Source organism: Drosophila nasuta, chromosome 2R, assembly GCF_023558535.2.
Source record: "Drosophila nasuta strain 15112-1781.00 chromosome 2R, ASM2355853v1, whole genome shotgun sequence".
Taxonomy (NCBI): domain Eukaryota; kingdom Metazoa; phylum Arthropoda; class Insecta; order Diptera; family Drosophilidae; genus Drosophila; species Drosophila nasuta.
The window spans coordinates 30,406,291-30,420,319 of record NC_083456.1 but is presented as its reverse complement, the minus strand read 5'-3'; the positions used below and the strand labels follow the sequence as shown (position 1 = coordinate 30,420,319).

The following is a 14,029-nucleotide window of genomic DNA, read 5'->3' as shown; positions in this document are numbered from 1 at the left end:
ATTTCTCTTCTAGGATCCCGAGTTCAATCCAGATAAGGTCGTGCAAAAATCCGTGGCAGCAGCTGGCCTCTGCGCCTGGGTCATCAATTTGCATCGTTATCACCAGGTCTTCTTGATAGTTGGCCCTAAACAGCAGGCGCTACAGGACTCGCAGCAGGAGCTGTTCGAAGCGCGAGAGCGTCTGCAATATCTCAAGACGAAAATCAACCATCTGCAGGACAAACTGGCCGAAATACAGGCGGAGTTCGAGCATGCCGTGGCCGAAAAGCAAAAGTGCCAACGCGAGGCGGACAAGACGTCCTTTACCATCGATCTGGCGCATCGCCTGGTCAATGGGCTGGCCAACGAGAATGTACGCTGGCGCGAGTCAGTGCAGAGGTAACTGTGAGTCGATTCGAGTGAGTGTGGAGTGTGGAGTGTAGTCCCATTTATGTGCCATCAATTATTAAATTTAATTTACATTTTGTGTGTGCCCGCAATCGCTTTAATTGCTTTTCTCGCTCTTTTCCCGCTGTTGCTGCTCTCTCAGCCCGCAGTTGAACGAACTGTGACGACGATGGCGATGGTGACTGCGATTTTGCACACTTGCGGGCCACCGCAGCAACAAAAGGCCGTAAATTTTATTTACTTGCTCTCATTTGGTGCGCCCAGCAAGTGACTCCCCTATCTCAACAGTCACCACCGCCAACGCCACCTCATCGCTGCTGCTGTTGCCAATTGTACAAATTGCGCACTGTCGCAGCCAATGAACTGGCCGCCATTTATTGTGACAACAGTAAATAAGCTGCATCGCAGGCAACTTCGTATGAGCTTTGCACTTGCAACACTCGAGAGTTCGAGTAAATTCGATTAAACTTCGCCTGCAGCCATTAAATAGATCCAAATTATTTCCACAGCTGACTGAAGCTTTAATTGGATTTGAGTATGCTGAGTAGTCCGAGCCAGAGGTGTTAGCTTGACCTAAATTACAATTGTGATCTTCAATGCCGTGCAATGCATTGCAACAGACTTTGCTCTAAAGCTTAAATCATTACCAAGTGCAAGTTGATTTTAATCTCTTAAATCAAAGTGGAGAGTCAGTAACAAGAAATTGTTATCCCCTAAGCTGATTTCAATAAAACTTTACGCATTCCACTTTGTGTGCAACTTTAGTATACCCTTTGAAATCAGTTGAGTTTTTATCACCTCCGAAAAGTATGCAACATAATTTATATTTTGCGCTGCTCTTTGTTGCTGTGGACTTTAAAGTTTTTCATAGCATACTTTCAGGCTGTGACGTTAAACGTGCTAAATTGAATTGAGCTTTGAAATTTATGTGACAATGTCATCTGCTCATAATCGACACACATTTATGTATTCGAATGCGTTTACCCAAATCTAATCAAATGCAAATAGAAATAGAACATAAATGTCAATAGCACCTTTCGACCATGGCCGTTGGCCTATGGCCTATGTATGTATGCATGTGGCTTGGGCTTTCCACAGAATTTACAATGGAAATTCAATTGAGTGCGCGTGCAAGGTGAAAGAGTATTGCACTAAAACAGGATAAGCTAGAATGTGAATATGTATGCATGTATGCACCGTATTCAGGTTGCAATTCTTTGGCATCAAAATAACTGCAAAATTCACACATATAGAAAATGTACTCGTATTCAATCGGCCGCACACAATTGGCTGCAATCGCCAGAAGGCAAATGCCAGTTGCTCGTTATGTGTGCATGTGTGTGTGCTGCACCGTATTGAATTATAAAAACTGTCGAAAGGATCTCAGAGACAGCATAGCTTACTTGAGCTGGCTTCGTCCCCAAAGCAGAGTGGATACGTCAAGCAAACTACTCGGAAAGTAATATGCTTACAATGCACTGGTAAAGGAGCAACATGAAGCTCAGTCAAATACGAGGACTTTGCTGTGGCCCAATGTCAAAATTGAAAAACGTTACTCCTACGAGAGCATTTTCAAATATTTATGAAAATATAATTTGCACTCGACAAGCGTATAGTAGAGAGTGAGACAGAGAGAGAAAGAGAGAAGGAGTGATATGGAACAACAATAGAGCAGCTGTAAAAACTGGTAGAAAATATTGTATGGTTGCAGCTCTGTTGTGTTTACATGTGCGTTTGCATTTACGTATGTGTGTGTGTGTGTGTCTGTGCGTGAACCGTTATGACTTGCATATAAATTTCTATTTGACTATGGCTTTATATGTACACACACATACACACACAGAAACACAACCGAATTGGAGCTTGTGTTGTTTTATGGTTTATTATTTTTTTTGGCATTGCGAAGCTGCTTTTGATATATATTTTGTGTGTGTGTGTTTGAATGGGAATGCTCTTGTGTCACTTGACAGGTATTTTACCAACATTTAACTGCATATTTCTTAAAAAACAATTATTTTATACAATACCATACACTGAGACATTTATGGCATGTATTTGCTTAGTTTTATGTTATTCAATTACAAGCATTTAAATTTGTTTAGGCATTAAACATAAATCATTTAAGCCATTCTAAAGGTTAGACTTGTTCTTCTTCTTTTTCCCGTCATCCATCTATCCTCGCCCCTTGTCACGTAGCTTAACTGCAGCTCAATTACGAGCCGCCCTCTTCGTGTCCATCTCAGATATTTCAATAATAGTTGCTGGCATCCAGCAATTTCTAATAATTTATACACCCACTTGTTCAACTAAGTACACGGCTCAATTGCAAAGACAACGGAGATGCCCAAGCTCAAGCAGCAAGATGTTGCTGTTGCTCTTGCTTTTGCTTTTGTTGTTGTCGATAAACTTTCCGGCAAGTTGAAGCAGCAGCTACAGCTGCCGAGGGAGCCTCAAAGAGTTGCCTTGTGCTTTGTCCAATAAATAGTTTTCTTAGCTTTAACAGCTTTGAGCTCTTGTAACTTTTTTGTGTGTGTCGCGGTTTAAATTGACAAAAAATCTGCAGCATACTTTTAGGATGTCTCTAAAAGGATTTCAATGTGCGCTTTAAAGTATGCAATCAATTTTGTTTAAATCAAATGATACTTAACAGGTTGAGCTGCCCTCGTTGTGTATTCTTGTCAGCTTTATTATTTTTTCAATTTCCCGTCTATTCAAATGCAATGGCTGCACGTCGTCAGGCAACCTTCAGTTTCCTGCAGCACTTGTAATTTATACAAGCAAATTTACTAGCGTTAAGCATGGCTAGGGGATTAATACTCGCCCCCTTCCAGCTGGGATCTCGATTTAACCTGCTTCTCTCTTGGTGTTGTCTGCAGTTTACAGGCAAAGATTGGCACTCTGCCCGGTGATATACTGTTAATTTCCTCGTTCCTGTCGTACGTGGGCTGTTTCACGCGTCGCTACCGCGAGGAGCTGCAGCACAAGATGTGGCTGCCGAGTTTTCGCAGAATGGATGTGAGTACACGTCATACGCTTGACCTTAACTTGACACCCTCTTTTACTACTCACTCTCCATTTCACACCTATCCATTCCATTCCACTCCACTCCAATCTACTCTGTCAGCCCCACATACCGCACACGGAGGGCGTCGACCCATTGACGCTGCTGTCGGATGACGCGCAAATTGCCACTTGGAACAATGAGGGTCTGCCCATGGATGGCATGTCCACGGAGAATGCGACAATATTGCAGCACTCAACACGCTGGCCTCTGATGATAGATCCGCAGCTGTAAGTGGACGCAAGGGATGAGGTATGAATATACAGTACTCTCTCTCATTTAACATTTATCTCTTGTGCAGTCAAGGGATTAAGTGGATCAAGAGTCGCTTCGGCGCCTCGTTGGTGGTGCTGCGACTCACTCAACGCGGCTTTCTCGAGGCACTGGAAAAGTCCATTTCGCGCGGCGACACCGTGCTAATTGAACAAATCGAGGAGACGATGGACACGGTGTTGGAGCCGCTACTCAGTCGGGCCCTGATCAAAAAGGGACGCTATCTCCGCATTGGCGAAAAGGAAATGGAGTTCAATGCGAATTTCCGTCTCATATTGCACACGAAACTGGCCAATCCGCATTACAAGCCGGAAATGCAGGCGCAGACAACGCTCATTAACTTTACCGTCACACCGGATGGCCTCGAGGAGCAGCTGCTAGCGGAAGTGGTCAAAATCGAACGTCCGGATCTGGAGCAGATGAAAACCGAAGTCACGCTGCAGCAAAATATGTTTAAAATCTCACTCAAAGCTTTAGAGGATGAACTGCTGGCCAGATTGGCCTCTGCTGGCGAGAACGTGCTCGATGATCATGCTCTCGTCTTGAATCTGGAGAACACCAAACGCACCGTGGACGACATTGAATCCAAGGTGCGAGAGGCGCATCTGACAACGCTGCAAATTGATGAGACTCGCAATATTTATCGTGCGGCTGCCAAACGCGCTGCCATTCTCTACTTTGTGCTCACGGATTTGAACCGCATTAATCCGATTTACAAATTCTCGCTGAAGTCCTTTATGCATGTCTTTCGCCAGGCTATTGCCGTGGCTCCCGACTGCAAGAACTTCGAGAAGCGTGTGCTGCATCTCGTGGACTCCATCACCCTGCAAACCTATCGCTATACTCTTCGTGGTCTTTTCGAGGCGGACAAACTAACCTTCACTTCACACCTAACGCTGCGCATCATGATTGCTGCCGAGCAAGTGGCCAAGGATGAAACGGACTTCCTGCTTCGCTATCCACATGATCCCAACACTCTTTCCCCACTTGACTTTGTGGGTCGCAGTGCCTGGGGCGGCATCAAATCCTTGGCACTCGTTGAACACTTCTACGGCATCGACAAGGATATGGAAAACTACACGAAACGTTGGCGCAAATTCATGTCCAGCGACACGCCAGAACGCGAACAGTTCCCTGGCGAGTGGAAGCATCGCACTCCGCTCCAGAAGCTGTGCATTGTGCGTGCTCTGCGTCCAGATCGCATGACCTATGCCATGGCTCAGTTTGTTGAGCAAACTATGGGCAAAGCCTATGCCGAGGTACAAACACCTCCATTTGTGGCCATCTTCAAGGAGCTAAATGCCGCCACGCCTGCTTTCTTTATACTCTCCCCAGGCGTGGATCCTATTCGCGATGTGGAGCGTTATGGCCAACAGCAAGGTTTCCATGCGGACGTTGGTACGCTGGTCAACATCTCGTTGGGGCAGGGGCAGGAATTGCTCGCGGAGCAAGCCATCGAGCAGGCTCTAATCTCGGGTGAACAGTGGGTCATATTGCAAAACATTCACCTGGTGGTCAACTGGTTGCCCACGCTAGAGAAGCTCATCGAACGCATTGTGCTGCAGTCGGAGACGCAAGGTGATTCGAATTTCCGACTGTTCATCAGCGCAGAACCCGCTCCCGATCCCCAGTACCATGTAATTCCACAGGGAATACTGGAATCCTCTCTAAAAGTAGTCAATGAACCACCGGCAGGCATGGCTGCCAATCTGCACAAAGCCTGGGATAATTTCTCGCAGGAAACGCTAGAGACATGCACTCAGGAGGCCGAATTCAAGTCCATACTCTTTGCCCTCTGCTACTTCCATGCGGTGGCGGGCGAACGTCGCAAGTTCGGACCACAAGGCTGGAATAAAGTTTATCCTTTTAATGTGGGGGATTTGACCATCTCAGCGAATGTGCTGCACAACTATCTGGAGGGCAGCAATCGCATACCCTGGGAGGATTTGCGATATCTCTTTGGTGAGATTATGTACGGCGGCCACATCACCGACGACTGGGATCGTCGTCTCTGTCAAACATTCCTGGAGGAGCTGCTGCAACAGGATCTCATCGATGGCGACTTTGAACTGTGTCCCGGCTTCCCAGCGCCACCTAATCTAGAATTTGAAGGCTATCACAGCTACATCACCGAAATGCTGCCCGAGGAATCACCGCTACTCTATGGTCTCCATCCCAATGCGGAGATTGGTTTCCTCACCAGCGCCTCGGAGCAATTGCTGCGCACCATTTTCGAGCTGCAACCTCGAGAGTCAGAGCTGAGCACACATTGCGGTGCACCACGCGAGGAGCTGGTCAAGATCATGATTGACGACTTTCTAGACAAGCTGCAAGATGAGTTCAACCTACAGGCGCTTTTGAATCGCGTGGAGCGCAAGACGCCTTTTGTGGTCGTTGCTCTACAGGAATGCGAACGCATGAATGCGTTGATACGCGAGATTAAACGATCCCTAAGAGAACTCATGCTCGGATTAAAGGGAGAACTTACGATCACACAGGAAATGGAACGCTTGGACTACGCCATCTTCTATGATCACGTGCCCGCTGCTTGGGCACAGCTCGCTTATCCCAGCATGCTGGGACTTCAGGGCTGGTTTGCTGATCTGCTGCATCGCATCAAGGAGCTCGCGGGTTGGCTGAATGACTTTAAGCTGCCCTGCGCCATCTGGCTGGGGGGTTTATTCAATCCCCAGAGCTTCCTAACGGCCATTATGCAGGAGAGCGCCAGGAAACATGATTTACCTTTAGATCGCATGCTCATCAGCTGTGATGTGACCAAGAAGCAAAAGGATGATGTCACGTGAGTGAAAGACTTTAACCTTTGTGTGTGGCTTTAATAAGCATTTACTTGCAGTCTGCCACCGTTAGAGGGCGCCTTTGTGCACGAACTGTATTTGGATGGCGCCAGCTGGGATTGTCAGCTCAATTCCATTGTGGCGTTGCATCCCAAGGAGCTGCTCTGCGCCATGCCCGTCATCTACATCAAGTCCATTGTGCAGGAGAAACAGGAGCTGCAGCGTGTCTACGAGTGTCCGCTCTACAAGACCAGGTGAATGAACCAAGTCTCTCTCTCTCTCTCTCTCTCTCTTGAACTGACAGTTAATGCCTCCTAATCTGTAATCACCTTTGGCATTGCAGGTCGCGTGGCAACACCTACGTCTGGACACTGAACCTCAAGACGCGTGACCGTCCAGCCAAATGGATATTAGCCGGAGTTGCCCTTTTGTTGCAGCCATAGAGCGACCCCAAGTGAAAGGCATCCTCCCACACGAAAGCCCTTTCTCCATTGTTGGCGTCAGCTTCAGCTATTAAAGTGTTGTGACGCGTTTCCTTGCGGTTCTTTTTATTTATAGCCGTTGAATGGACAGCAATCATCAAAAGCGCATCACGTGAACTTTTGGCTGATTAAAGCGCTAATTACACAGCTCAGCACAAAAGCGCTTAGAACGAAACCACGCAGCTAATAATCGCACAAAAATAGACTCTGCTTGGCACCAAAATAATGCTCAAGGTAAAAGCAATAAACTTTTATATTATACGAATATAAATCAAATACCATACATAGAACTTAGAAAGCACAAAATGATTAAGCTATAAACAAAATACTATTTACAAGAAAAAAATATATAAATTATTTGAAATTGGAACTCTTTCAAAAATTTAATAAAAGGAAATTACTACACATATAAAATTTAAGAATACTACTCAAACAACATGAAATTTTACAAAAGTAATGCTTTATTCTTCAATTTTGTTGAGCAGTGTAATATTTTCAGTGCTACAAACTCTTCTGGTTACTCAATAAAATAAACTTTCCTGAATACGAAATTAATGCATAAAGCTTTAAGCAAGTTTGTGTGGTTAATAAATAATCTGAATGAAATTTAAAAGCAGTCTAATATCGCAAAGTCTTCTACGAATGAGTAAAACTTTTCGTTTGGCAAGAAAAACAAACTAAATCGCAAAATATGCAGAATGATTTTACACATTTGCTTTTGCACCACAATTACCCCCAACATTAAGACTTCTAAGAGCCAAAGGCGAAATATGCAGACAGTCTTTATTCGGTAATTATTATATTGCTGGCAAATAAAATGTAAACTGTCACAAGCGGCATTATCTTGTGATTGCTATCAACATCGACATAGACATCGGCAGATACCCTGCCCTTTACTTTGTTGAAAAATGTCTCACACTGTAATATTTATAGATAAACAATTGGCAGCACGAGCTTATAGTTCGCCTGCGAACGCTAATCAATTATCGCCAATGTGAATAATACGTATACGCCTCGTGAGTTCCAGTTAAGCGCTGTGGGGCCGAGACTTTAACCAGCCGCTGCCCACGTGTGCATTAATGACCGTACATAATTACCATACGTTATACGAGTATTATGCCCCAAACTGACGCAATCTAACAATAAACTCAAATACTTTTGCCGTTTCTTCGCATTTGCCGATCACGTGTATCCGCCCGCCTCTAATCAATGAAAGTTCAGAAACCCAAAAGCGACGTCGACTACCCCGACATAGTCTGCGTCTGCGTCTTGGACTGCGATAAGAGACAAGTTTTTTTTTTGTGTTCTTTCCATTCGTGAGAAGGTGACACACGTCGCGGGGAAAATTACCGGCAAAAGGCAGGCAAAATCGGCATGCAATAAAAAAAAAGGGGGGCTCGCCAGAGACGGTTAAAATGGGAGCACACATCGTGAGCGTGATCTCTGGCTGTGATTAGACCCCCACAATTAATCTGACGTGCTAAGCCCTAATGGGTGGCATCTGTGTGCTGTCTAATTACGCAATTTGCAAAGCTGCCAGCGTCACGAGAGTAGACAAAAATCACACGCCATCGCAAATAACCTTTGTGCCTGCTATTTGCCCCCTTTTCAAAAGGCATCCGACGACTCTGTATCCAAAGCTCAGGTGGTGTTGCTAAGCGGTAAGCAGTTGTACCCTACGATCGGATATGGTTCGATATAGGGTATTCTGTATGATATGAACTCGAAGCAAAGGGTTGCGCACATAGCGAACCAAGTATTGCGACATTTATGTACTTTGTTTATTTGCTTTCATTTATTTGTATTTGCGCGATCATTGAGATTGTGAGTACTGTCGTCACTATAAATTAATGTGCCGCGTGCCAAGCACTTTACTATACACTGAGAAAGTGCATTTCTAGGGGTATATGCCCCTAAATTTTCCACCAGACCGTTTGAAGGCAAATAAACAAATACCCTAAGTTTAATCTAAGAATTTTAATTCCTTCTATCAATAGATGATAAAAGCGTCATGAACAATCTTTGGACTGTTGGAATTCAAATAATCAACAAATTCATTAATTTAAAAATCAAGAATATTAATAATAAATAAATAAATAAATTATAAAATGGAAAAGAAATAATAATTACCTGCATTTATTTTGTAAATTCGATAAATAATAATAAAATAATTACCTGCATTATTTTTGTAAATTTAAAAAAAAATAAATAACCTGTTATTCTTATTTACTATTCTTTCCACTCTCAGAGTTGACTATAATAAATACTATATTTATATTTTAAAAGTATAGATAGGGTATTCCTTAGTCAGTCACTTACATTCCCAAACCTATTTCACCACTTCCCGCACTCTGTTAAATATTATTTACTCTAACAGTTGCTATGTATGTTTTTGTAGGGTATTTCCGAGTCAATAACTCGCTTTTTAAATGCTGTTTCACCACTTGTCGCACTCATTACTTCAAAGTGTGATTCAAATTTATCATAGTAGCTATTTTTAGCCAGTTAGCGGGGTATCCACTTGCTCTTTCGCCACAACTCGCGACTATTAAGTCAGATGGAGTAATAAGTGATTGGTAATGATTACAAGGCAATAATCGAGTTACAGGGTATTTGGCAGTCAGTTGAGCACGCTTTTGCCAAATGTTTGGCCTCATTATGCCAATATGCAAAAGACGTTCGCTTGGCGTATTCCCCGAACACGGAGAAAACACGTGACACAGTCCAAGTGAACGGATGACCAATGCGTTCGCCTCAAGATCAAGGCAGCAAATCTTTTTTTTTTTGCTTTTTTTTTAGCAAATTCAGCACAAAAATTTTTATAGATAAAAATTTCAGTCGTCGCGTCAATGTTTGCCGTCGTAAGTCAGACTAGCCAGATAGCCAGACATTACTAATACGAACCGGACCCCGCGTTCGCCCCTCGTTCGCTTCGTCCCGCAGCAGCAAAAAGTTCGCAGCGTCGTCGTCGTCGTCGTCGACTTTGTCGGCGTCGCTTCGCTTCATGCGAAATGTATTTAAACGGGAAATGATTCGGTATGACAAATCAGAAGCACAATAATTGTGAAACGGCAAACATCGACATTAGAAATTCTTCTACTGTTCGTTGCCAACGGAAATCTTTTGAAGGAACTCATCAAATCTAAAGCAAGAGGTAAGCACAATAGAACAGATTAAGAATACACATACATAGCGTTGAACTGTCTCGTAAATTAGCTGTTGCCTGCAGCTGAACTATTTATATACTTTAGAAATTTCTCAAATATTTACAATTTCCTCTTTGACACTTTTGCAGTTGAAATCTCAAAACAATGGCCACCGCACATCTGCCCATCCAGAAGTCGAAATTCTACGACCATAATGGCGAACCCGGCTGCCAGGGACTGGAGGAAGTGAATCGCATGTTCCGCAACTTCTGGGATCCCACCGCCTATTGGGTGTGTGAAAAGCAAGGAACACGTGCTCGCCTCCAACGTTGTCCGCAATCGCAGCTGTATTCCGAGGAGCTGGGTCGCTGCATTCACTATTCGGACTGGAGCTGGACGGATCCCAAGGAGCCGCCAAGTCGCCCCAAGTGCTAAGGCAAGGGGGGGGAAACTTATTCTCAGTCTGAACCAAACACATACACTCACTATTTATATGTATACTTAATGCTTAATACCTTAATATCATAAGTCGTATTGTTTTTAGAAAACATTTTTACTTTTAAGTGCCAATGCAAAAAAAGAAATGAAAAGAAAAGAATAAGAAAAAAGATATCGTGAATCGAGTACAACAAAATCCAATTGTTTTTTCTTCGTTTTGCAAAAATAGTTGTTATATTAATTGCTTAACAATGTTCGTTTATGTGAGTTGGGGTTGACATTGTTTAAAATGTGTACGAAAAATGCAATTAGTACTAAACATAGTAGCTGGAATGTTTCATTTATAGTGAAAGAGCATTTTTTTGGAATTAATGTTTAAATGACAATTTCAATTTCGATTGGCAATGACAAAGGCAGAACACAATAATTATATGCAAATTGTGCGACATATAAGAAGCTGCCACTGCTGCCACAGTGAATAAGTTAACAGTTAGGTGAGTGTTGGCTAGTTACAATTTAGCTAATTGGTATAGCAAATAACTAAACAATTAACCGAGTCGAGTCTTCAAGCAAAAACATTGCTAAATTAAATGTAAAAGGGAAATTTCTAGCCAAAACTATAACTAAGAACATCTTTTTAACTGATGTTGCTTGTGAATGTTGTTGTTGTTGATGTTGTTGGTGTGTTGATGTTATGTTGCTTAAAGCTCAACGTGTGCTCCTTGCTTGTTGATCACCTTCAGCTTCTCCTTCTGTGGTGGCTGCGTGTCCACGGGAATCTCTTCCTCAACTGGCGCTGGCTTCTTTGGCACTGTGCGCTTGGTTGTTGTTGTCTCAGGCTTCGGTGTGGTTGTTGTTGTTGTCGTTGGCTTAGCTGTTGTTGGCGCCTTGGTTGTTGCTGGCTTTGCCGTTGTGGTTGTTGTTGTCGTGGTTGTTGTTGGCTTCTTGGTTGTCGTGGTTGTTGTTGTCGTTGTAGGCGCCTTTGTTGTCGCTGGCTTTGCCGTAGTTGTTGTGGTCGTAGTTGTTGTCGTGGTTGTTGTTGGCTTCTTGGTAGTAGTGGTTGTTGTTGTTGCCTTTGGCTTGGCTGTGGTTGTTGTTGGCGCTGCTCCCACCGAAGCCTCCAATCCTTCACCCTCCACACGCACATTGCGCACCTTGATTGTTGGCTGCTTGGATGCCTTTGGCGACTTGACGCGTGCCAAATAATGATTGAATGGCGAACCCAAGTACAAATGATCCTGGAACTCGAGCACATGCGAAACTCCCGACACGCTCTTGTCGAAGCCATGCAGCGATCCCACAATGTTGCCATTCCAGTCCACACGGACCACAGTTGTGCGCTTGGGTGAGAGCAGCATGATGCTCTCGCCATGGCCGATGAAGTGCACAAAGCGTTTGGAGAACTTGTTGGGATACACCTGATCCAGGTAGCGGAAAGGCAGCTCGAACAGCGTCAGCATGCGGGCCAGAAACAGACGCACGCTTGGGAAACGTGAGAAGAGCGAGTACGATGATGGATGCTCACTATCAACGGCCACCACCAAAGGCACCCAAAGACCCTCAGCATCAGGCGTCAAATTGTCGGGCATACCGGGGAGACCATCGACAAAGACTTCGCTTTGTCCCGCCTTGGGTCCCTTGAGGTGGTATTTGGTCAGACGTTGGGCGCCAGTTTCGGACACAACAATAAAGTCTTCATTGGGACTGAGGGCCACACCGTTGGCAAAGAACAATTCATCCAGCAGCACTTCGCTCACATTCTTGGCGCGATTGTATTTGAATAGACTGAGAAAACAAAAGAGAGAAAGTCATTAGAAAGAAGTGATTGGAAAACCGGTTTCTCGCAATTAGAAATGAACTCACCGGCCCGATGGATTAGCAAACGAGGTAAAGACCAAATCTTGGATCAAAAAGTCCGACGAGGAGTCCGACCAATAGACGTCACCTTGTTTGCTCACTGTCACCGAATTGAAGATCTTTGCTGGGCGTGAAATATCCTTGCCAGGCAGCTCCTGTGACGGGGAGACCAACAGAGTCTTCTTGTTGGTTGTCAAGTCCACTTGCCACAAGCCATAGTAACCATCGGCGACAATCAGATTGTTGCCCAAGGTATCGAATGCCAAACCCAGAGGACGGCCGCAACGTGACTCCTCAAAGTTCTCAGCTGCAAGAGAAGTTTGGGTTTAAGAAATGTATTTAATTTAAGATAACCTATAAACATAAAGACTTGTTCTCCTGACTAATAATTACTTTTGCACTTAAATATAATACAAAGGTACAAATAAATTTGAACAATACAAGTAAAGCCTTTGGGATTAATGTTAAAAATAAAAACTTTTGAGTAATGCATTCTGTTCTGTGTGGTTTTAATATCTAATACGCATAGTTTAGTTTATAATAACTTTGTGACCTACATTGTAATAGAGCGTGGATTATTCTAGCATACACATGACTAAGAGTAATAAAAAATTTTCAGAAAACTTTCGTTAAGATCGTATAATAAACTTGGATGTTAAAAAGTTAAATGCAGTTGCCCTCAAGACATCTTAACAGATGTTTTTAAGCTACAAAATCTCGCTAAAACTCAGTTAGAATCTATTAACTTTAAATTGTATGTATGCTTAAACTCTCTCTATAAAAATATTTGTTTTTTTTTATATTATATATTAGGTATTTAATTTTATATCTAAGTTAGTAAAGTTCTGTTTGACAAAACAAAAACCCAAATTTCTTGAATATTCTATGCTCTACAAAATGGGTAACAAGTGTCTCAAAGTCGAAAACTCTCAACTAAAGCTTCACAACTTGTTTTATATAAAAACAAAAGTAATCACTATATTAGGGATCCAACAATAGCGAAAGACTTACCACAAGGCTGGCCGAACTTGGCAACATGCGTGACATGGTTGGCAGTGATCTTGATGATCTCACCGCCGTGGAGACCCGTGTAGATCTCGTTGTTGCGCGCAATCAGATGCTCAGGGCCGTAGATGCGACCCTCAAGTAGACGCTCAGCTCCTTCCAGGTGAAAGTTGGACTCCAGGGCTCCTTTCAGTTCTTTGGGCGGGGTCACACTGCAGCGTTAGATAGCATTTAGCATTATCTAGTATTATTTCATTGTACTTAACGCCTACTTACATGAAGTCTTTGTAGGGGAAAGTTGTACGCGGTGGCAAACCCGGCAACAAGATTATAATCAAGAAGAAAATCATGAAATTCATGATTCTCACGCGCAGCGCGTATAGCAGACCCATCTTTGCTGTTTCCCTTGTTGCTCGACGAGTTAATATATAAAGAAGTTACAGCAAGCGAGCCCGGAGAAAACAAGAACTAAAAGAAAAAGCGACACGACGGCAAAGTTCAATACGACGAAAACGTAAAAGTCATCGTGCCGGTGCAGCAACAAAGCAGGGCTGCAAACCAAACAAATATCTAATCCGTGCCTTT

General features: G+C 43.5%; 3 protein-coding genes across 3 annotated transcripts in view; 2 read left to right on the top strand and 1 right to left on the bottom strand.

The window, feature by feature from the left end:
- The window catches only part of LOC132785202 (dynein beta chain, ciliary), a 29,996-nt gene extending 22,769 nt beyond the window's left edge, over positions 1–7,227 (top strand). Inside the window, exons 25-30 of the mRNA XM_060791195.1 lie at positions 14–378; positions 3,264–3,402; positions 3,512–3,678; positions 3,750–6,521; positions 6,576–6,770; positions 6,860–7,227. Coding sequence (XP_060647178.1) covers positions 14–378; positions 3,264–3,402; positions 3,512–3,678; positions 3,750–6,521; positions 6,576–6,770; positions 6,860–6,959 — 3,738 coding nt within the window. The 3' untranslated portion in view covers positions 6,960–7,227. The remainder of the gene's footprint in view (positions 1–13; positions 379–3,263; positions 3,403–3,511; positions 3,679–3,749; positions 6,522–6,575; positions 6,771–6,859) is intronic.
- A 2,779-nt stretch (positions 7,228–10,006) lies between these two features.
- LOC132784115 (uncharacterized) lies at positions 10,007–10,778 on the top strand. Its single transcript, XM_060789520.1, has 2 exons — positions 10,007–10,152; positions 10,294–10,778. Exon 2 carries the CDS (start codon positions 10,310–10,312, stop codon positions 10,577–10,579), a length of 270 nt encoding a protein of 89 aa, XP_060645503.1. The 5' UTR covers positions 10,007–10,152; positions 10,294–10,309; the 3' UTR covers positions 10,580–10,778.
- On the bottom strand, positions 10,764–13,986 carry LOC132784114 (adipocyte plasma membrane-associated protein Hemomucin). Its single transcript, XM_060789519.1, has 4 exons — positions 13,721–13,986; positions 13,451–13,656; positions 12,446–12,746; positions 10,764–12,367 (listed from the first exon to the last, which is right to left on the bottom strand). The coding sequence occupies exons 1-4, from the start codon at positions 13,834–13,836 to the stop codon at positions 11,284–11,286; spliced, it is 1,707 nt and encodes a 568-aa protein (XP_060645502.1). The 5' UTR covers positions 13,837–13,986; the 3' UTR covers positions 10,764–11,283.
- Between the last annotated feature and the right edge of the window lie 43 nt (positions 13,987–14,029).

What these genes read in the sequence shown, in the direction of transcription:
- LOC132784115 (XM_060789520.1), top strand. Translation starts at nt 10,310, where the DNA reads ATGGCCACCGCACATCTGCCCATCCAGAAGTCGAAATTCTACGACCAT.
- LOC132784114 (XM_060789519.1), bottom strand. Translation starts at nt 13,836, where the DNA reads ATGGGTCTGCTATACGCGCTGCGCGTGAGAATCATGAATTTCATGATT. An exon ending in TTCCCCTACAAAGACTTCAT is followed by an intron (nt 13,657 to 13,720) that starts GTAAGTAGGCGT and finishes CTAACGCTGCAG; the next exon opens with TGTGACCCCGCCCAAAGAAC. An exon ending in TTTGCTAATCCATCGGGCCG is followed by an intron (nt 12,368 to 12,445) that starts GTGAGTTCATTT and finishes TTGTTTTCTCAG; the next exon opens with TCTATTCAAATACAATCGCG.